Source organism: Ostrinia furnacalis, unplaced genomic scaffold, assembly GCF_004193835.3.
Source record: "Ostrinia furnacalis isolate ACB-3 unplaced genomic scaffold, ASM419383v2 OfSCF7244, whole genome shotgun sequence".
NCBI classification, from domain to species: domain Eukaryota; kingdom Metazoa; phylum Arthropoda; class Insecta; order Lepidoptera; family Crambidae; genus Ostrinia; species Ostrinia furnacalis.
This window is the reverse complement of record NW_021137483.1, coordinates 179,629-204,094: the sequence shown is the minus strand read 5'-3', so window position 1 is coordinate 204,094 and position 24,466 is coordinate 179,629. Positions and strand designations below refer to the sequence as shown.

The window sequence follows — 24,466 nt, the reverse complement described above, 5'->3', positions numbered from 1 at the left end:
CACCTGGAATTAATTCACCCAGGTGAACAGATGCGACTTTTTTCATTGAATTTGTTCAAGTGGATTTTTAACACTCGCATTGGTTACTTACGCATAATTGACTAAATTATTCGACTAATGCGAGCAGGTTATAAGTTTAGCAAATTAGCGTGTGAACTTTTAATTATTTTGTGAATTTTAGTTTAAATCGCATAATTTTCTTGATAATATTATTGAAAGGGTTTAGGAAAGGGTCAAAAAAAGGGTTAATGATGACTATGGAAGAAGTGCAGTCCAACAAAATAATATAAAAAACAGCTGTGAATATTAAAAAAATGTGCTACACTTTAGAAGTAGTGAGAAGTAGTCTATGGTTCAAAATTGCAGAATCGTCACGAAATCGCGACTTGTACACTGATGGGAAAGAAAATAATAGATATTTAGTTTTTATTTGTGTTTCGTTGGATTGTTTTTGTTATTCTTGTGATACTGTGACAAGATTTATGTGGAGGAATACGAAGATATTGTGTATAATAGTGGTGTAAGCAATATGTGCACAGTGTTGATTACGAATGACATCTGCTAACAAAAGGAAAACAGTAGCTCTAGGACGAACATAGTCATATTTCAGGTAAACAAATTGATGATAACGTTAAGAATTTATTAATTACTTGTTACGATGATGGTTTTTAATGGGTATTTACGCGTCATCAACAAAAGCACTGCCCTTCACTAGCACAGGTACCCAAACAAGAAAATGTCAAGATGTGTGACCTCCAATTTACTTGTTCCGTGATTGTTTTGTGGCTTTGATCTAGTTCTTGGATTATAATATTACAAATAAACGATACAATTGCGAACCCTCGCTATAAATGTTCTATTTAGCATGTAGGTGAAGTGAAATGGTGATTGAACATCTTAATTGCTACTGTGTATGAGATGCCTATTGAGAAACCAATTGCTCCACAAATTAAGATGAGCATATTGATACAGACATAGCTTGTGCTCTTCTGATAACAAATTCTTTATTTGTATTCCTGTTATCTCAAAATGTTTTATGCTATAAATCAAGTTTAAGATTGTACATATGTACTGAAATTTTAAGCATATACCTACTTTGAATGTAATATTACAAAACATTCACTCAGTACTATGTCATAATATGAAGTGAATTTCTATGGACTTTAACAGATAGTGCATGTTGTTGTCAAGGTAATAACGTGGGAATATAAAAATAATTCAAAATCTTTGGTTGCTTTTTGTAATATACTGAGAAATAGAAAGTATTAAACCTATTTACCTATTTTGAACTGTTTATTTATGTAATAAGCAGTCTATTAAAGAAATAAAATGTAGAAATACACCTTGACACCATGTCATAATATGTGGGACATTATGCATTTAAATTGCAAATGAATCTGAAGAATTTGTTTTCTGTTAACAATACAAAAATATAAAAAATAAGATATCTTGACCTTAGCTAAAAGACCTTGTCTCTTATAGCTAAGTGGGACATACTATACATGAGATTAGGCTTCATACCATAAATTTTGAGCTGGGTGTACGTGCCTATATGTGATTAATGTTGTTTTAAAACATTCCTGTTTACAATTTCCCTGCCTAGCCAATTAATTGGTTATATTATATTGTTGCTAAGTCTTTGAAAAAAAAATAAGAGTTGCACACCGTTGCATTTATTAATTAGTCTCTTGCACACTGCTTCTCATCTGAAATAATTTTAAATTCATGACCATACTGTTAATTAATAAATTTTTGTAAAAATAATTGGGCCTAGATCTAAACATAAAATTGCTATTTGTCTTAAAATAAAAGTTTAATTGATTACAATTTAGCAAAACGCTGGCTCTTCTTTATTGCTTGTGAAAGCCAACACTTAATTACACAATAGTTTGCTGTGTAATTAGATGAGTAAGATGTTTTCTAAATAACTCCTATTCAAACAAATAACATTTGGGTGTGATACAGTAATATTTCTACATTAGTTACACAATGTGTCTATTGAATTCTATTGTTTTGACGCTTGACTGCCTTCAGAAATGCACTTCAGGCCCATTGACTTTTGAAATATTAATTGTGATAGTAATAGTGATTTACTTTAAGAATTTTATAAAAATAATGCCAAGTGAATTGATGTATTAATATTGTTCTTAAATCTCAAGGCAGCTAGAGCTAATCCATTATACAAAACTTATAATTGCTAAAGAAAAAGTCGTATTATTGCATCACATGTATTAAGTTGGAGTGTTTCATTATTTTCAGATTATATTAATATTCATTAGCAAGTAAGCACCTTTAGAAATTAAATTAAAAATTATGTTGATTATTAATTTAATTTGTAAAATCGTTACACATGTTTATTTATGGTTTCTTGTTTCGTTGTTTTTATACTTGAAATAGGTAATAAATTTAATTTTTGTTCTAGAATGAATTCGACGGACACCGTCACTTTGGCGCCACAGCCGATTTCTGAAGTGGTGCACAAAATTTTCGAACGCTCACAGGAGCCATTCCTGCAGACCCTAGCTGCCCAGGTCATCGCAGGAATATTTGTATGGACAGCCCTCTTCATTACTTGCCAACAGGTGGGTGCAAAATTAGTTTGTTGATATTTTTGCTCATGTTGCTTATCATTAATATCATTGTGTAATTCCGAATTTACTCCTCTGGTGTTTGGGTGGCCATTTCACTCCAAATTGCAAAGGAAAAAAAGTTTAAAATTGAATTATTTTTAATAGTTTGGAAGTCAATATAACGTAAAAATAACTTTGGTATATTTTCTTTCGAGATGCACAATGAACTGACAATCGACAGTCAAATATCGACATGCGCAAAAACGACATTATATTATTTCCTTGTCAAGTTTATAAAACTTTTTGAATTCCTACATGATGTTATTACCTACAGGCTACAGCATACTTATTTCTGTATTTAGAAGCAGCAAAACTGGTTATGAAAATGGTTTTATAATTAATACTTGTGTAATTTATAATTGTTATTGAAAAGCAGATTTAATTAAATGAATTCAGACCATTTTGTGCGAATCTAAATCAGCCGTCCACGACATTACCACTCCAGTGGTGTCAAGGTTACTACTAGGCAGTTAGTTAGTCCGATATTTGGGAAAATAGGCCTTTTAATGCACATTTATTTAAAGCACATAATATTCGTGTCGTAACGGCAGCGTTGATACAATACGTTATTGAAAGGACGATACGTATTTGAGTCGTTTTTCCATGTTTCATTGACCGTGCGTCATTATCGCAAGGCTTGAGCTTTAAGCGCTAATTTTAAAGTAACAGTCAGCACGAAAACCTGTTTGCAATTAGCACAAACAGATATTTCATTTCCAAGAAAAAATCCACCTTCCATCTGACAACCCTATTTAGACTGCCGGGTTTTTCTGCCTGTTTTCACATTCACTCATAGTAGAAAGAAAGTGTAGGTGCGTATCTTTCCGTTGCTTGTCGCTGTTTACGTCGAGTTAATAAACTACGCCTACGGTCGAATCGATACTAAGTTGATACTAGAGAACGCACATTCAGGGTGCGACCAGGTAGCAACGAGCCATCTTATTACGTTTACCCGCCTGGTAACGTTATTTATTATTTATTAATAACGTTACTCTGCAAATTACATGAGCCAATGACCGTTCATGTTATTCGATATTCTCTACAGGGAGTGTACGTAGGGTTGTTGAAGACTATAATTGAGACTGGAGTCTGGAGAAACGTGTCGACGATTATGACGTCAATATCAGAATTGTCCAAGAATATTGGAGATATTATTTCTAGATGAAGACTGTATGTACTCTATAGAGTTCATATGTTGTTTTGCGATACCAATAAATTATTTTATCAAACGAATATTAACTTTATTCTCTTATAAAAATTATGTATGGACGACAGCACATCATGCTAAACACAGTGGAATCTTATCTCGAAGTAATACAGGCTGTTTTGCAACAAAAATTTAGTCTGAAGTGCTATCGACTGTACATTTGGAGTAAACAAATAGCACTTTTGTCACAGTTCTCTCACATTTTGGCATACGTCATCAGTTCGAGTCCGCCTTGTGGCAAGCATGAATGAGTAATGAACACGTCATGGTCATCCTCATCAAGGATTTGCGAACTCACGAATCGCCTTTACGAAACATTCGACCATGAGATTGATTCTGGTTTGCTAGTTTATTTATTAAGACATTTTTTTTAATTGGTTTACTATTTTTAATCGAAATAAAATTCGAAATCATTATTTTAAATCCAGCAATACTTATTGTCTCTTAACTCTTTGACCAATACAAAATATCCCTCTTTATTTTATGCATTGCTTGAATACTTGAATATTTGTAGAGGATAAACTCTGAAATTCCTGTAAGTATTTTGCGAGAATATTTCTGTAATAACATTAATTATTTCAGTCTATCCCTAAAAATGCGAACAGAAAGACCTTTCTTTGGGGAAAAATTGAATAATTAGTTGATTTCCCCGCCATGCTATTACCACATATTTGTATTAGGTAGGTATTAACAGGAAATTCCGTGACGTTCAAATTAACGTTACAAATTAACGTTGAGGAAACTACTCAACTGTACTCGCACACTACGCCCGTATTCAGAAACATTACTATGAGGTCTCACAATGCGCGTGGACGCACAGGGTGACACAAGAACAAATCACAGAGCTCTATTATCTTATTAAGCAAGCATCGTTTGTGAATACGGGCGTCATTCCGTTGCGCCAATTTGACATTTTACATGTCTCGATGTGTCGACTTCTTTACAAATTAGAAACTTGCTTTTACAGTTTCGCCGAGTAAGTGGGCATATCTGATTGTCCACAACTTTCTTCGCACGTTTGCAGTGTAATATGATATTTTAGATAGGTTGGCTGGTTTGGATAAACCTAACCACGTTCGTCATGCATTGCATACTTACACGGTGTCGTGTCGGTGTAAAGTTTCAAGACTTATCTGGCGATAAGAATTTTATAATGCACTTCTAGAATGCGCTTCATAGAGTAGAGATAATAATATGCACATGCCCATATTTTAGTAACAGCTATTGAATACTACTGCGCACCAAAGACTATAAAATTAATATGAAACTAGGTCGACCTATTTTTAATGAACAGCTGAGCTTTTACTCATCCCAAGTTCCAGTCAAAATAAACCCACTTTTTACCACATTAAATTAGAAGTATAATTATTTAGGCTATTCTCATAATTTTTCGTCGTTTTCAGGGTTCTCATGACGAAAATATTGCAGTAGTTGTTTTATTTCCATTAATGATTATTATGACCAATTGTTACCGATTACAAAAATTAATTACGTAATAATAATTAATTAATTCAAATGTATGCAAAATGCAAATTATAGTTTCGCATATAGCGCGGTGTAGTCGTAAATTCAGCGCGGTGTTATTAGTAATTCTTTTGTTTCTTTATCAGCGCCGCGTTATCGCCACTTGTAGGCCATTCCAGTTTTGTTTGTTTGTACCGTCATTTCGAAAAGTCAAACGAATCGCCACGATAACCTTACGAGAAAGTAAAGACATCCTAAAACCACGTTAGGTGCCACGCGTGACACAAGCATGGCGTTTGATGTACTTACTTACTTTGGTAGAATGGCAGACTATAAATCATATAAGAACAGAAAAAGTTCGTACTTTTATTAGTGCAAATCTGATTACACATCGCTGGGTGACCGCTGACCATGTGAATTGAAAATATCATATCCGATATCACTAGAAACCGAATTTCAGGCGAACTTTACTCCATTCAAAAATATCCCTAGTATGGGATCCCCTGGCAACATTTTAGAGCGTAGATAACAGGTGAGATCAAGGCAGTGTGCACCGTGGTCATCAACATGGAAATACAAAAGGATAATCCAAATACAAAAATAACTATGCGATCATTTACTACATCATGTAGGTGTAGGCAGGCATTAGGTGAAGACTTGGGGCCTTCCTTACTGTATCGCATGATTGAGTCATCCATCATCAATGTTTTATGATCAATTAATCAAAAATTAGCAACAGAAACAAGACATGGTTAGGTAATTCAGCAAATAAACACGCAATAATTTGCTTTTGATTTGATAGGTGCTAATTATGATCTATATGTTTAATTAAGTTAGAGAAAATGCATTTTTAATTGTATGTTTACAAACTTCAAGGTGTCTTCTTCTTTGGAAATTGAAAAAGAATTTCTATATTCTATCAGACGCAGTATTGTCAAATTATAAAGATTTAACCATTTATCAATATGTTTATTAAAGAAATACTTATCGCATTTTCACCTGCTACAAATATGTGACTAATCACACCTAGTCTACGTAAAGATAACGGAATCACTAGAAATATTGCGTCACGCTCATTTCCACGCAATGCTCTTGATATACGACTTGTTTGACGGACTTCCATAGTTGGATTTCCATTCTGTTCGTATTCCTTATAAATGCGATAGTAAGTCTTATTACATTTCGCGCCATATGCCGCTGAAACACTTTTGAAAAATTTTGGCATAGTAGATATGGATGGGAGTGGCATTGCGATGCTGTGTCTCGTTTTTTGGCAACTATGGTTTCTTTATATTCTATTTTTTATAACAATGCCTGCCTTCTAAAGTAGCCTACAGTGGTCCTTCGTTAAGAGAATAAGTTCCACATTAAAAACTGACCGACGGCAATCGACGTTCTTAGAACCAATTGTTATGTTTTCTAATTAAATAGAACAGAACTCGTTGTGAATACAAATTGATTATTACAATACACTTCGTACTGTAGTATGAGTATTGTTTTGTACTCGAAGCACTCCAACATCTGGAACAAGGAAAAACACGCATCTTTGACCTTTTATTTATAGACCATTGCTTAATTTTTATTATTGTACCAGGGTTTTTGTATGTACCACCGAAATCCTTGCTATGTAACTGTATTATGTGGAGATTGTAGAGTTTACTCTTCTCTCAGAATCTTCTACGGGGTACAGGTTGCTGTACAATCAAAATAAATGTTTGCTGAAATTGACACTTAATAAACCCATTAATCAACTATTATGATGACAGTAAGTTTTGCCAGTAGCAGGTTCAACGATAATATAATTATGTGTGATCTAGAAACCTAGAAGATAAATAAAAATGATGAATAGAATCGTATACGATATTTCCGCTTTCGTAAGCGAATTGTAATTCATATTCAAAAATATGTCTATAATTTTATGCCTGGATTGTTAATGAACGTAGAAAAAAACAAATAGTGGCCATTTGCTAATCGTAAAGAAAACCTAGTACCTACTTACTGATGTGGTTAAGCAGATTACATAGCCAGTCTTACTATGTTATTGTAAGATTTCAGAAAAAACTTACGCAGTTCACATAAGAGCCAGAAAATTCGCATATTGCAAGAACCCAGTAACCGATTGCCGTAATTACGTGAACTAAACAGTTTTAATTTCCAAATAGTGTGAAAAGGTGTTATGTTATGCATCGTTCTCTATGGCCGGTGACTCGTTGCTAAGTGCCTTACGTATTGTGCATTCATTGAAAACGGGGCTATTCGTAGAGACGATATCAGCTCTTTACTTCTATTTATCTCTTTCACCCATACTGAAATCTAGCATGAGAAAGCGTGACCATCATAGTTAAGAATACTAATATGACGACAGAGTAAGTCCTGGCCATTTGCAAAAAAATGTAATTATAATTAGTTTGCCATTTTAGGATAATGAGCACGTGTCTACGTGTTCCACTCTCATATAGCTGACTGATGGCCCTTGACTTAAGTTGTCTTGCATAACGAATGAGGTTTCAACACACGAGAGTGTAGTGAGAATATTATCTTACTTCAGTGGTTACTGAGACCATCTTTAGAAACATTTGCCCGCAATTTGTATTTATTGTCTCTGTCCATTGCGATTGACGTCCGTATTTCCAAATATTACTGTGAGGTCTCACAGTGCGCGTAGACGCACAGGGTGACACACGAACCAATCACAGAGCTCTATTCAACGCTGTGCGTTCGATTTGCTGCTTCACTTAACCGATTGAGTCCCAGACGGCATTAATTAATGTCATAACAATTGATTATCTATTGTGTCTAGATTCGCGGAGCTTGAAGGATTAAGCAAGCGAGTGTTTGTGAATACGGGCGTGAGTTTTCGTTTCCAATATTTATTTGCCATGGTTCGGAGTAGGTACTTGTGATCTAAATGAAGGGCATCGGACCGTAAATCAGGCAGCAATTTGAAACCATTCGACCCGATTCGAAGCGTCTTTCTCAGCATTTACGAGTTACTATTTCGGAAGACAATGGAGTTCTCTGACCTTAATTTTGATTACAGTAGTACAACCTCATTCAAGATGCGAGTGTTTCAATGGAATAGGATTTTCATCCTAATATAGTTTATGTCGATGATAATAACTTTATTGTTATCGACATTGAAGTAATAATGTTTAATTGTTAGCATGTTTCGACGAAGCCTGTTTTAAATAAGTACGTATTCCATTTTATGATTCCGTAAACTTTACAAAATACTGAACTCTACAAAACAACGTACTAAGGCTCCACTCCACAAGTGTCTGTCGCAGTCAGTTTTCTCAGAAATTTCTTGATGGGTAGACTTCAAATTCATTACAGGGAAGTCCTTAGGTGTCCCAACAATGCTAAAACTTGTGTTAAAAGATTCAGCACCTAATTAACTTTTTTCGATACCTGTTGGCTTCTTCGATACGATAGGAAATGAGGGTGATTACTATGTACGAAATCGTGTTTCGCGATGAAAATATTAGGAAACCTCCTTATCCTATAACAAAACTAATTACTGTAGAACTGGGGCATATCGGGAAAACTCAATTATAATAAATAGAATAAAATTCATCTGTCGGTTTGAATATTAATGAAAATTGAGAACATTCGGGTCTCAAAATGTGACATTTATTATGTAAATCCCATTTTTAATAAGTAATGGGAGGTTGAGCTACTTGCGCACCTCGCTAGAATGCGACTCTCCCTCCCGCTTAGTGTTCGCCCCGTCCGTACCTACAGTCAGCGTCAAATAATTCGTGATACTCAAAGTAGGCAAAAAGTTCGCAACACGTCTTTGTGTGTGTCTTTGTTCGTTGTGTTGACAACTTTTTTGCCACATTAGGTATCACGAATTATTTGACGCTGCCTGTACCAGAGCGTCGAAGTGACGTCACGGCCGCCACGTGCACAGTTAACTCAACCGGGTTGTAGTTTCAATTTGTAATTCTAAAATGTTCTGATTCAGATCTACCAGCACCTGCGCTGGTACACGAACCCGTCGGAGCAGCGCTGGATCGTGCGCATCCTGTTCATCGTGCCCATCTATGGATGCTACAGCTGGATATCGCTGCTGTTCTTCAACAGCGACTCGTACTACATCTACTTCTTCACCGTCAGGGATTGTTATGAAGGTAAGGAATAGTTAGTCTTTAAATGCTCGGGACTATTCTCACCTCTTTCCCACAGCTGCAACTCCTGCGTAGCCAAGATCTATAGCTTGACCGCCAACCAGTGAAGGTCAAGTTTGTCCCGGGGGAAAGTTTAACTGTCATAGGACCCGCAACGAAATAATCAGAAGATTAGTCTTTAAATAGAGATATAAAATAATACGGCGTGTAGGACGTGTGGGTGGGATGTTTCAAAGAAAAGGAACGTTTTCTTTAATGATATACATAATGATCTATCAGCGCCGATGATCAGCGAGCGGTCAGCGATTCCAAAACCAGCCTTAGACGAGCTGATTGATGGTCAGTGGAAGCTTAGTGACGCCCTTGGCACCTTGCATCGAAGAGTTAATTTTAAAAAGTGCAACTTTGAACACTTTTTTTTAAAGCTAAAAAAACTATCAAGATAATTATTAATGCTGAGTTCTGCAGTTCATTCATATTAGATACAGCTTGATTTCTACGACAGATGCTACCATTCACACATATTTCAAGTAAACGCATTGTTAGCGTATGACATAGCATAATTGATTTGCTTCACGATGGTTATTGGTGATGGATGGTAGTGCTTTATTCAATTTTCTATAGACAATGCATACTTAGGGGAGACTGAGGTGAGTTGTAACCGAGGAGAGTTGTAACATTGTCGATTTTTGGGAATCCATTAACTATCAGCGAGCTCGCAACACCGCGCATTTGGTAGCTCAAGACTTGAACTAAAACGCCCACTGTTTGAGCTGGCTAGTACTTAATAAGATCCACATACAATGTCACAACTCTCCTCTGTTACAAATCACCTTGGTCTCCCCTACTAAAATTGTTTGCCATTGCTGTAAATTGCGTTAAAAATGTAAGAGATTTGCTTACACGAAAAAGTTACAGTTATAAAGTTACTGTTTACATACATGTCACTTATTTCCCTAAAATATAGATCACTATACTTTCACTTTAATACTATTTGTGTCCATTGCTAACTAGTCTGAATTAATAATGTAAAGATATTATAGCCTCAGACAGAATCGAAACAGGTCGGTCAATAGCCGAGTATTTTTGTAAGGTCGAATTCGGATTATGATTAATAAATTTGTATTCTTACAAATTATTTAATTGTTACAGTTTCCGTTATTTCGATACATTTTATGCATTTTTATAATGAAGTAATTGAAAATTACTACGGATGATTGGTAATAAATTAATTAATGTATATTGAAAACCGATTTTCTTAATTTCGAAAGTGTAAAAATCCGTTTTAATTATGTGTGTAAATATTTTTTTATTGTACAGTCAGCGTCAAATAGTTCGTGACACCCAAAGTAGCCAAAAAGTCCGCAACACGTCTTTATTACTATGGAAATAAGGTTGTGTTGTCAACTTTTTGTCACTTTGGGTGTCACGAACTGTAACGCTCACTGTATGCACAAGTCTCAAACTAAAATTTCGTTAAAAATGTTCGAAATAACTAACAAAAAGACTCGCTGTCTTATCTTGTCGCTTGTTAGCATTTAAAATACCGACTAATTAGATAAAAGCGTGATGAAAACAACGAAATCGGCGCTTATTGTCACCTATAGTTTTTTAACGCGGATCGCAGAACACTCACAATTAGGTTGGGTGGCCATTAGCCTAAATAAGTTCCCGTGCCACTGACTCACCGTGGTAACTGTGGTTCAATGACATAACCGCCCTTTGCGAATTGTCAGTTTGCCACTGTTTAGATTAGATAACCATTGTTAAACAAGGTCTATGTTGTTTGTTTTATATGCTAATTATTTATCTCTAAAACAACACACCATTCCTATACTTATGTGGTTAGCGCGTCGCGTCCCTTTTTGACAAGAATTAGTCAGTAAATATCTACATATTGCTTCATGTAAATATCTCCTTCATAAGTTGTAGCAGTCAGTTGTTTAACCTTGGTAAAATAACAAAATGCAAATCCAATTTTTATCACTGTCACTTGTATGAATATGAATACTTACTGCTATAGGTCTAGATAGCTTTAAATTAATAGGTCGAGTTATGCGCTAGTTAGTCAGTGCCTGAGATATGGGAGCGGCACGGGAGGGTTGTTTTGTGACGGTTAAACGTCAGCGAGACTTCATATAGTTCCAAAATACTGGTCTGTCCTGTCGATGACATTGACAGTGGGGCGCCACCGTCAATACCGGATCGCTGGTTCAGATTTTTGCCATGTTGGAAACCATATAGTTGAACGATGGTAGCGCCCCCCTGTCATTGAGTTTGGCGGGACAGTTCAGCGTGGGTCATTTATATTTGTATGCTCTGTCACGTCATATTTATGTCAAAATCACCTCTCCCGTGCCGCTGCCATACCTCAAGTACTGTCTCAGTTAAGCAATAAATCTACATATAATACTACATTTTGTTCCGCAGCATTCGTGATCTACAGTTTCCTGTCGCTATGCTACGAGTACCTCGGCGGCGAAGGAAACATAATGTCGGAGCTCCGCGGGCGGCCGGTGCGCGCGTCTTGCATGAACGGCACCTGCTGCCTCTCAGGCGCCACCTACACCATCGGCTTCCTGCGCTTCTGCAAGCAGGCCACGCTGCAGTTCTGTCTGATCAAGCCACTGTGCGCATTCATCATTATATTCCTCCAGGTATGTAGCAAAAGGATGAAAGGTGAGATGCTAGATGAGTGTATTTTCAAATGTACACGTGCTGCCTCTCAGGCGCCACCTACAAAATCGGCTTCCTGCGCTTCTGCAAGCAGGCCACGCTGCAGTTCTGCCTGATCAAACCTTTGTGCGCTTTCATCATTATATTCCTCCAGGTATGTAGCAAAAGAATGAGAGGTGAAATGCCAGATGTGTGAGTTCTAAAATAGGCATGTGCTGCCTCTCAGGCGCCACCTACACCATCGGCTTCCTGCGCTCTGCAAACATGCCACGCTGCAGTTCTGCCTGATCAAACCTTTGCGCACAAAGGTTTGATCATTATTCCTGCAGGTAAGCAGCAAAGATGTCTGTTGTTCACAAATGGACAGGTGTCTAATGTTTCACGGCTGCCTGGGACGTTGCAATTGTGATATTTCTACTAGGTGCGCAGCAGCTATAAGATTGAACAAAGGTGGCAATGTTAGCTAAGAATAAGGCGATCTGCTATAGCCAATTGCTTCTTGTGGCGCAGATTCCAAATGAAACACTATTAGTATTAAGCCATTTACGTCCATGGGGGCTTACCTGATACTAAGTATAACCCGCACAATGGACGATAGAACGATGCTATGTGTTATCAAAATAGGCCATCGCCCCTAATAGACAATATGTTACCCATACTAACATCACATTGTTGTAAGTATATTAATCGTTGGCCTTCATTATAGTCGAATTAGTTCTCATGGTATTAATTTTATCAACCACTTGGGTTATCTTATCTAATATTATTCGCGTTATCTGCAGCTTATTCATACGTAAAATAATACAAGTCTATCAACTATTTTAAAGAATCTCATTTATTTCTAGATCCTTTTGATAAAAAGAAAATAAATTTAAAATCATGAATTATGTTTAGCTTTTCTCATTTTCTTCAAATAAAACAAGAGCTAGACTTGAGTTAACCAATATTTTAATTCTTTTGTTTTCAGCTTAGTACTTTTGTTATTTTATTTACTTTACATTGTCTATGTGACCTCTACCGTCAATTTGAACAGCTGTTCGATTCTCGCATATCGAGACGTGACGTCCAAGCTATAGTTATTGAAATAATAGTATAATGGGTATTTTTATGGAGCAATTATAAAACTTATTGCAGCATAATTTTAATCTCTCTCACTCTCCACTTCAGGCCAGTCTAGCAGATGACTATGACCTTCGTCACATTAAAAAATATTTAGGCTGAGTGGCATCACCTAAGTTTGACTGTAACTATAACGATAACCAGTGTTTTTTGTATGTAGTTTGACATATTTTTGACATTTGTTTAAGTCAAAGTAAGACGGTGCAACCCAGCCCTACCTATTATTAATATTTATACCCAGTAAAATACATTATACCTGAAAGGGTCTATCCATTTATGATGTTTGTGCTTACCATGAGTTTTCATTAGGTGTGCTCGCTAGCGACTGTGGAAATAATTACATGAAATGTGTGACAGATTGTAAACGCCCTTAGCGATGACTTTGAAGCACTAAAATCTTCATACATTATTTTGACACACTCGCTAGCGATGTCTTTCATGTACACTTATGGTAAAACTACTTGTTTTCCGTTGTTGGAAGTCCCTCGCTGCCATTATTGCAGTGTTGTTCATCGCCTTTTCAACTTAAGGCCGGGTATCAGAGAAAATGGCGAAAATGAGGTTTTCATTTTTCATTTTTGAGGTACTAAACAGTAAAATAAAAGGCTAAGATTTTTTTTGGGCATAGTTGAGGATATTTTCTAGGGCTATTAACGGATGGAAACACGATTTGATGAAGTTGACTCGATAGAATAAATTCCCAAAGTTACCTCTATTCGTTTTCTAATTATGGTTTTATTTTTAAAATAAGCGATTTGAGATTCTGAATCTTTTACTAAACTAAAGTTCAGAAATAACTTGAGGGCTTTTAACGGATGAAATTTTTATATTGCGTCTTATTTAGTTACTATGTTAAAAAATGTGGAAAAAATCGCCCATGACGGCTTGGACAATCTCAATCAGTCGCGCGGTGGCGCTTACGGAGGACGGACGCGTGCCAGTTTTTTGGCCATAGAAAGAAAACACCCAGACCAATACAAACAAATATGTTTCTGCAATTTTAGTATGATATTTTTATTTATTAATAAACAAAGAGACTGAACAAAATTGATGCGTACCTATACTGATTAATGTTATTAACCAAATGCAAAGCTTCGTGAATTGCAACAACTATAATTAAATTTATTATCCAAGCTCTAAATAATCGCTACTAAGAGTAACTTATCATAAAAAAAATTCCAATCGCTCGACGTAATCTTGAAATTCTTAAGCCGGCGCAGAACTTCCAGAAGGTCGGGCGACGCCACGGCCACTTTGAACCGTGTTTACTTCTGCAGTTATATTTTATATTTATTCGATTCTAGAATATATTCCCAAAAAGTCTGAAAGGTGTTTTAATTTGTATCACTTGGATATGATTTCTATTAGAAAGTGTTGTGAGTGTGACGCTTGAAGGGAAGGAAGTCAACCTAACCTAACCAACTGCGTATTTCTATACTGTGTAGCTGGAAATTGTGACGGGAGCTCTTTGACGCGCTGTTTTCGGCGAAGAATTGCGCGCGCAGATTTTGACAGCGCGAAATACCTACTTTAGAAGAAATACCAAGCCTTAACATGAAGTGCGGGCGCTATCGGTAGCAAGTGAATAATTATCAAGCATTAATTGTTTGATAATACCAAATACATTACTGGCAAAACACTTTTAACAAGCGCAGTTTATAAACTTAGTTATTATTAACATGCAGGCTTTATCCGTATTTTTAGATTTTCCCTCTTTGCCACTCATAACGAGATGACTGTATGAGTAATAGCGACGGATACACGGAAACAATGTGAGGTAGTTGCCCCGCTGAGCAGGATATAATGTGCATGTTTTCTGACAGGTTCAACATACTGTTCTGACGACATCACATCAAACCTAACACTTCCTATTTTGTTGTACAGGCAGCGTCAAATAGTCCGTGACACCTACAGTAGCCAAAAAGTTCGTAACACGTCTTTGTTATAATTGGAATAAGGTTGTGTCAACTTTTTGGCCACTTTGGGTGTCACTATTTGACGCTGATAGATGCTATTTTGCAATAAAAGTGTATAGTCAGATGTGCTATCGACTGTACCACTTACCTTATGTGTAACACACAACCTATGATGATAATCCACTTAATTTTGTTTTATGTACCGCAGCGATAATTATTTGCAAAACGATTTTGTTTTATGTACCTACCGCACCGATAATTATTTGCTAATATAACGTATATCTGAAAAAACATCATGCCTATTCTAAGAAGTCTCTTCACAATGGATAACTACGGTATTCCCGAGAAAGTGGAGTTACTGTTTAGTTAGTAATTACACCCAACGAAGCTAACGTTCGTAACAATTTGAAAGGAAAGTTAACATTTTTTAAACATTTTTGTTCTATTATGCCATTGTTGTAACACACAATACTCAATGGTAGTGTTTGTCTCACGTAAATACTTTCAATGTATTATGATTCATGGATTTGTATAATCCGGTGACGCAGTCTTCAAGAAAATGTGTTTGGGTAAACAAATACGCCGTCAAAAATGGGTTCTCATTTGTAAACACAAGGAAGATACCTCCTCATTATCATCGTTGTATACTCTTAAAATGGTCTCCAAGAGCACGAGCTTTTCTAATTTACCAGAGGCAAATTGAGGATATGGCCTACATTTTCAGAGCTGGTCAGATGGGTTGGGGAGGAATAATGTTCACGTTTTTGTCCCTTAGTCGCCTCTTTCGACATCCTCGACATCGATTGACACCCGTATTCACAAACATTACTGTGAGGTCTCACAATGCGCGTGGACGCACAGGGTGACACATGAACCAATCACAGAGCTCTATTCAACGCTGTGCGCTCGATTTGCTGCTTCATTTAAGCAAGCATTGTTTGTGAATACGTCAGTGAGAGTATAATCCTATATCCTTCTATGCTAAAACCACATATTCTAGACCAGGATTTATATTTTACTAGCTTTCCGCCCGCGGCTTCGCCCGCGTGGAATTTTGTCTGTCACAGAAAAACTTTATCGCGCGCGTCCCTGTTTCAAAAACCGGGATAAAAACTATGTTCTTTCCCGGGACTCAAACTGTCTCTATGCCAAATTTCATCAAAATCGGTTGCGAGGTTTAAGCGGGAAAGCGTAACAGACAGACAGACAGACAGAGTTACTTTCGCATTTATAATATTATATAGTTGGGATTCAAATTCTTTTTTTCTCCAGTCCGCAGGCCACTACCACGATGGTGACTGGAGCCCCAACGGCGGTTACATCTACATCACGATCGTGTACAACTTCTCCGTGAGCTTGGCTTTATATGGGCTGTTCCTGTTCCTGGGAGCCACCAGGGAGATGCTCAAGCCCTTCGACCCGATGCTGAAGTTCTTCACCGTGAAAGCCGTGATCTTCCTCTCGTTCTGGCAAGGTACGTGTCTCTATATTGATCTAGATTAGCGGTTCCCGAATGGTGGTCCGCGGAACCCTGGGGTTCCGTGGAAAGGCCGCAAGGGTTCCGTAAAAAATATTATCCCACGTTTCGTGACCGACGTTGTTCGCTCGCACCGACTTGTTTACGCACAAGGGAGGGGCAGGGCGTGCGGGCGGAGTAGTACGGGGGTTCCGCTGGGAAAAGTATAATCAATTAGGGTTCCTTGGCAAAAAAAAAATGGGGAAACCCTGATCTAGATCACGGTCGTGACGACTTCTCCGTGAGCTTGGCTTTATACGGGCTGTTCCTGTTCCTGGGCGCCACCAGAGTGGTGCTCAAGCCCTTCGACCCGATGCTGAAGTTCTTCACCGTGAAAGCCGTGATCTTCTTCTCGTTCTGGCAAGGTACGTGTCTTGTTTTGATCTACATCACGGTCGTGACAACTTCTCCGTGAGCATGGGTTTTATGGTCCAAATCTAGTGTCTGATAGTTAACATATCAACTTACCACAAAATACGAGGGTGGATCGAAATATTCGCACAAACACATAAATACTTGAACTATTTTAATGTAACTGACCTCATTCGTATTGTTTGGTTGTCACATTGCACAGTGTTTCCTGAGACCTCAAAATTGGACATCCCCCTTTTTTTAAATAATTAGAAAGAGTTAAATATTACAAATGCAAGAGTAAAACTCCCGTGTTTCAATATCGCTTAGTTTTTAATTCAATTTTGAGGTCTCAGGAAACACTGTGTAAAATTATATCGCAATAGCATTCGTTCGTTCGTTTTCGATTTTCTTTTTATATGTTTTCTCTTAGCATAAGATTGAGGTTGATTGATGATGATGTCATACTAATATACCATATCCAATTCCAGGTGTAGGCCTCGCCATACTCGAGAAGGCGAACGTGATATCCCCGATAATGGACGCAAACGGCATTCCCACCACCGCCGGTACCGTGTCGGCGGGCTACCAGAACTTCCTCATCTGCATCGAGATGCTCGCAGCAGGCATAGCGCTACGCTATGCGTTCCCAGCCGCTGTGTATGCGCGCGCGCACCGCGACCCGCACCGCTCCGTCACCATGCAGTCTATCTCCAGCAGCCTTAAGGTACGCTTGCAGCTTCGTGACGTCACGCTACCCTTCCCCCGCCGTGACGTCAGTATGACACTACCGCGAAAATGCGATGCTAAATACAACACTGTAGGTTTGTTGTCGATGTTACGGTCAAAGTGATAAATGTGAAAATTATGAATAATCGCCGGTTATTATGAATAATTACCGCATGATTTGGTAAATGTGATTAATATGAGGTCATTTATGTGTGTATAAAACTAAATAGGCGGCTTAGGGGGGCCCAAGGCCCCCCCCCGCCGCACCTTAACCTATTTTTCACTTTAAATCAAAACATTATGTTATAGGCATCATGGAAAAGTAATATTATGCAANTATAAAACTAAATAGGCGGCTTAGGGGTGGCCCAAGGGCCACCCCCGCCGCACCTTAACCTATTTTTCACTTTAAATCAAAACATTATGTTATAGGCATCATGGAAAAGTAATATTATGCAAAAAACATTCCAAACTTATTATGCCAAATTATATTAATATATGATATGAAAACGTTCAAAAGTTTGGCTGTACAGGAGCATGTACACAAGATGTTGTTCTCTTTTATGAAATTTGTTAGTACTAAGGTTGAATTACTAAATAATCACTGTTAAATGTGATTAATTTATCACTTTTATCGCGACTGTCGGTAATTATTCATAATAACCGGTTATTATTAATAATTTTCAATTTATCACATTAACCGTAACATCGACACGAAAAGAAGGGTTAGTAGTAGTTTTGCACGATTTTCCTTCGCACGAATGACTCTTTTTTTTGAACTAGTATGCGATTACTAGTTCTCAAAGGGGTCGATTCGCACCCGTTTTTAATACTTTTAATACATCCGGGCGAAACGCCTACTAAAAAAAAATTATTGAAAGAGGATGTTTCGCACGTTCTTGCGAAGGAAAATTGTGCGAAACTACTACTAACCCGAAAAGAAGAATACTAATATCGATTTAGATGACTTTTAAGGGAGCATAAAATTTTGAGGCCGCGCCTCATGGCCCTCATGCAACTTTTAGAGCGGTTTTACACTATGTCCAATCCATGTCTGTCAAAATATGGATCTCGAAAACTAACTAGCTAACTTTTGTGCGTATAAAAAACTACCGTATCTACTGTATTTTGATGAATTCGGATGAGATGTAGTGCGAAACCGCTCTTCAGGGATTCTTAAAGCGTTTATAGTTTCATCTGATCCGTGTATTTAACTCGATTTGCTACTTAGCTTTTGGCTGCACATAATATGTTATATTATGCCTATCCAGATTCCACAGTTAGCTGCCTTCCAAATCAAATCCTAAAACTCATAAAACTCATTGATTTCTGTAAATAGGCTTTAAAAAAGCACTTTTACACGTCCCAGTATTAACCCTACCACCTACCTAGTTATGACATAGTCTGAAAAACTGATTTGTCTAATTCCAGGAGACAATGAACCCGAAGGACATAATGACGGATGCATTCCACAACTTCCACCCGCAGTACCAGCAATACACTCAGTACAGCTCCGGTGAGTAACTTAGCCGCTTGTTAGAACGCGCATGACATCTCATTCTCGCCTGTATCTGTTTTATTTGCGCACTCCGAAGTTAACCTTGTGGTTATAGCGTTAGTGTTCATGTTTGAAATGAGTTTGGGATTTCTCATCGCTCATTTGAGGGTTCATTTGAAAGTGACAGAAACTGGTACATCAAACCGAGAGTTTTTAAATATCAAGAGTATTTTTTGTTGACTTATGATTTTATTCATTTTCTTTTTTTTTTGTTTTTTTTTCTCAAGTTTCTTCTTCATTCTCGTGGTGACAAATTGTCTTTAAATCTTTACCAGTTATCAAAAAGTAATTTAATCGTATTGTCAAAGTTATTGCGGCTGGTAACACTGGAATAGTAAAAATAAAAAAGCAGTTATCAAAATTTTGATATTGCTCTCTGTTCTATTTGTAATCAACGTAATCAGAAAGAGACAGATAGATACTAAAAGTCACCGATGACAATTCGTTCTTCTAGGCATGAGTAAAAGCTTCAAAAATAGACGTAGGTTAGAGGTTGCAGCAGGGCTTCTCCGAAACGCTGCTTACGTAGTTTCGGGTCTATCTATCACCGTCGCTCATGCTGACATCTCGCTGTGCGTGAGAGGGATGGCAACATTCGAAACTTCAGATTACGTTTTTCAGAGTAGCCCCACAGATTTGAAGTGTAGGCTAGGCCTTATTTTGTTTTATTTTCTTTCAGATGTCACTTCTCACCTGCCTTATGAGAAACTATAAGCTCTGCCATAGCTGTGCTCTGCATGACGCGCATTGATGTCTGTTCGTTTACTATTGAATACCATTATCTAACGCCCGAGCATGGAAACATAACTAACTCGTGCATTTCTAAGGACTTACTGACTGCATTAAAAAATACCTCAAACAAACCTGAAAATACCCTTACCAGAAAAAAAACCAATTGCTGAATAGTAAATCAAATATTTTTCAATTTTATTTGAAAATTATTTCACTTATTAATAAATTGACTGAACAAAAAAATGCAAAATATCTTTAAAAAGGTCAAAAAGTCGTTATTTAACGAATAGTTGTTTTCGGTGCTCGGCTGCGGAACCGTTACATTTATGTGTTAAGGTGTTTTATTTTATTTTATGTAATTTATATAAAGGTACTTGACTAGTCCGAATGCATAACGAATTTACATAAAGATGTATGTATAACAACATTTAATGCGAATTGTGTTTTCCCTTGAATAATGCTTAAAATAAAATAGTAAATAATTAAAAATTCGGACTAATCATTGCCATGTCGTTAGTATTTTATTCTTACCTAGATGTCCCACGGTTCATGAGCGTATGTATAGAAGATTTTACTGAGATTTATGAATAAGTTTTTTTTATTTCTAAATAGACAATGAAGTAGGTAACAAGTGATGATAGTAGAATTCCTGCCGCAATTATTTTAACTTGACTATCAAAAACAGTTCAACGAGACGAATAAAGCATAACATTTTTATTTACTGAACGAACGAAATAAAAAAATGCATTTAATTCAGCACAAAGATTCTACATAAATCGTCAACTGTTTCAATATTTCTTGCATTTTGAGTTTTATCAGTATTCATTTAAAGTTTTATTTTAAATAGCTAAGGGTGATTAGTGTTTTGTAAGCGGTAAGTATTTTAGTCATTTTGTAGAAGATTGATCAGTTTTATTCGAAATTAACTAGTAGTTGATACTTCGGTAAAATTAAATGTATTATTTTTAAATGTGGTTTCTTCTGTCGCTATTTTCATTTTATTCCATTTTAGCTCTTATTAGTTTATAATCGTAATTTTAAAATACGTTTTGACCGAATAAGGTAAATGGAGATATAGTTAAAAACCGGAGTATTAACTAAACACATGTACTTAACGTAGTTGGATTTCTATACATACGCAAGAGTGAAAGATATTATTTTTGTATTGGTGACCGTATCCCAATCTAGGTGTAGCATATAAAGTTTTAGTACCTATGTAAATGTTTCGTTTTCTGTGATTTAATTTTCTTTTGTATATTTTTTTTGTTACATTTCTTATAAGCTAATGGATGAAATCCTCTTAGTTGGAGCTAGGCTTGTGTTAAAAGTTGCATAAGTGTAATTTTTAACATCAGGTATTTATGAGTTATTATTACATAAGCATTAAATACTCGCCTCAATGATTAACAACGTTATGCCAATTAGTTGCCAGACCAAAGAATGGCATTTTCGAATACTAAAACAGAATTTCCAAACAATATATTGGGGCGTTTATATTAACAATATTAAAGGGAAATAACAATTTAATACATGATTAAATATAAAAAATAACTGTTAAATATACATTTTAGTTTCCTTTTTATATCATAATATTAATTATATTTTTAAGATAATTATAAAATATAAAATACACCTACATTAACGAAATACTTTGTTTACCTGTTTTGATTAAGTTAAGTTGGAATAGCAATTTAAAATCCTAGAACCAATTAAATAGAAACATTGTACTTGGCCTCTCATTGATCAATAAACGAGTTTACTTATAATTTAACTACTTTTATTTTTGAGTTCAATAAGTAGGTTGGCTTCAAAGGCGACTGAAATTTTTCTTAGGTAAGTTCTAGAATGTGTGGAATGAACGCTTTTTATCTTTTCTTTGCTGGCATGTTTCATGTGTCATTATGTATTATCATAGTATGTTAGTGATAAGTAAGCACTGAAGTGATTTTATTTCTGCTATATTGGACACGGCGACAATTTGATATACATCAAAATCCAGGCGACTTCCGTATGCCTGGGATTACACAACACATTGATTGGGCACCTCTCATAAAGTTTTCAATACAGATCCTTCTGCAATCAAGATTTCATGAATGAAAAAAAATCTAACTACACAGTATCACTCATCCACACTAAAAGGTCGATTTAACAAGATTCGTCAAATAATAAGACAGATAAATGTCTGACGATTGGAATATTGTAGGCTCTAAATCGTTCAAATACGCACACAGAGCACCTTTACATACAACTACACAAGTCACAATACATTTATTACTCCAGTTTCTTGTGCGTCAGTTTATTTAAAATTATAATTATCGAATTATCTTTCATCGTAATCAAACTTCTTAGGTTAAACTTTAACTGACACACGAAAAACTGGAGTTGAAACGTATTCGATGCATTTCTTCAATCTACGATAAGCCTAACTGTGAACTAAAATATTAATCAACAACGCAGTACCGACGTTTAAAGGACGTAGCATAAGGATCGTAACCGTATCAACTCGAGGCGGTCAGTAGATATTCTGACCGTCCAGTGCGGATCCGCTCCACAAAGCCGATCTGTATAAACTTCTAGGGAGCGTTTTAGAGTAATGCGGTCCGCAGGAACTGCTCGCTCTCTAAGCAGTTCATACAGATCGGCTGCGCGGAGAGATCCGCACTGACGGTTCGCGTGACACTAATGAATCCAGCCTGAAACTCCATACTGCAACGCACACTTATCCGCACCGTAACGTAAACGCCTCGCCTCGCGATTGACAGCACGCGAAATGTTGATAAGTCTGCTATGACCTTTAGTCCACAGTTAGGCAAATCATAGATTAAAAACACTAGTGCGAGGACCATAGACTCACACCCTCTTTCGACCTAGTGATGCGAGCGGGGGCAGGGACGGGGAAGCGGGCGGAGGAGGGCACAGCCCTAGCGCCGCGCCCGCCGCCGCAGCGAGTCGCCACCATCAGCCAAGCCACCAACTACCATGAGAAGACCACGCTGCTCAGCTCTGATGACGAGTTCCAGTGAAGATCAGGTTATTCAGCAGAGCTAGACTTCAGTTTGCGTTGAGCGTAAGGCAAATGAGGTCCTTATTACGTTGAGGTTAAGGTGCTTTTTTCGGTTGAGTTATCGTCGGTGCGCTTACAATAAAACGATGAGACTACTTACTCGTGAAAAAAATATTTCAAGTCGAACTTGAATCTGTTCTTGAGTTTTGAGCTTCATCATGCATCGTCAATACCTTCTAAATGACATAGGACTTAACCGTCGATATAATACCATTAATGCACCTTATTCTCAAGAGATATGAAATATGAACTTCATTTGTAAAAAACTTGCAATGCGTCGTCTACCTTATCTGCATCAGAACTTACGCTCAGCCTCGTGCCAGTAAATTGACATTAAAATCATTAAAACAACAACCAAGAGGAATCGTTGATTGGTATTTTAATCTAATTAAATAAAACTCAAAGGTGACTGACTGACTGACATAGTGAACTATCAACGCACAGCCCCAACCACTGGACGGATCGGGCTGAAATTTGGCATGCAGGTAGATGTTATGACGTAGGCATCCGCTAAGAAAGGATTTTACGAAACTCAACCCCTAAGGGGGTAAAACGGGATCCACGCGTACGAAGTCGCAAAACAGTTCCAATGTCAATTTACTGGCTCAAACTGGAGTTTAGGTTTCCATGTCGTTTTCGCCTTGCAATATTGTGATTTCCATAAAACAGCTGATGGATATTTGACTCCATTTTCAATTGAATTCATAGGTTGTCCGGAAGCTTTTGTCCCTTACCAACTACTCTATAGTAAGGCGGACGTGACACACTCATATTAGTATTGCATGGTTACAATTGCGTACGAGTTTTGTATGAGCCAGTGCATGCTTGGGCATCTGCAGTCTCATACTATCGCACGACTTACGTATACAATGGATTATGTGAGTATACCTACTTAAATTCTGGTTCTCGAATACTGTAGATGCTCCCTTGGTATTCAAATACTAATTATCAAAAAGTATCAAGAGAAAATACGGTAGTTGAGTTACGATGCGATATTATTTGAGTTTATGAATCCTAAGGGCACATCTTTAGTTTTTCAAAATGTAGCTAAGTTGTCGACCTCTTGAATGTAATATGTTAATTATCTGATTAATTTAGTTTTTATTATAATTATGTTGGCTATGTTATTGTTAATATAAGTGTCATGTTTTATGTTATTAATGTTAGTTAATTAATTTGTTGTTTTAAATAATTTTACATTGAAGACGTCAACGGCTGCGCTGTGATAAAAAATATCTCCAAAACTTAAACCACAATGTTTTCCGATATAATTTATTTACCAATAGTATCTAAATAACTATGTTGTAAAAATATAAAATATACTAGGTACCTAGTGAATTGCGAATGCAAGGTTCCTTTTTATGCCTCTAC

At 36.8% G+C, this 24,466-nt stretch overlaps 1 protein-coding gene across 3 annotated transcripts; it reads left to right on the top strand.

Moving 5' to 3' along the window:
- Positions 1 to 338: 338 nt before the first annotated feature.
- Positions 339 to 23,095, top strand: Tmep (Transmembrane endosomal protein). 3 transcript variants are annotated; one of them, XM_028319527.1, is made up of 9 exons: positions 339 to 610; positions 2,423 to 2,582; positions 9,272 to 9,437; positions 11,865 to 12,004; positions 12,178 to 12,264; positions 16,418 to 16,619; positions 17,504 to 17,739; positions 19,173 to 19,257; positions 19,979 to 21,731. In XM_028319527.1, exons 2-9 carry the CDS (start codon positions 2,424 to 2,426, stop codon positions 20,011 to 20,013), a joined length of 1,110 nt encoding a protein of 369 aa, XP_028175328.1. In that variant the 5' UTR covers positions 339 to 610; position 2,423; the 3' UTR covers positions 20,014 to 21,731. The 3 variants fall into 3 exon arrangements, with proteins under 3 accessions (XP_028175328.1, XP_028175329.1, XP_028175327.1); XM_028319528.1 differs by lacking the exons at positions 12,178 to 12,264; positions 19,979 to 21,731 and adding an exon at positions 22,903 to 23,095 and having other exon boundaries at positions 11,865 to 12,091; XM_028319526.1 differs by lacking the exon at positions 12,178 to 12,264 and having other exon boundaries at positions 11,865 to 12,091.
- Positions 23,096 to 24,466: the final 1,371 nt, after the last annotated feature.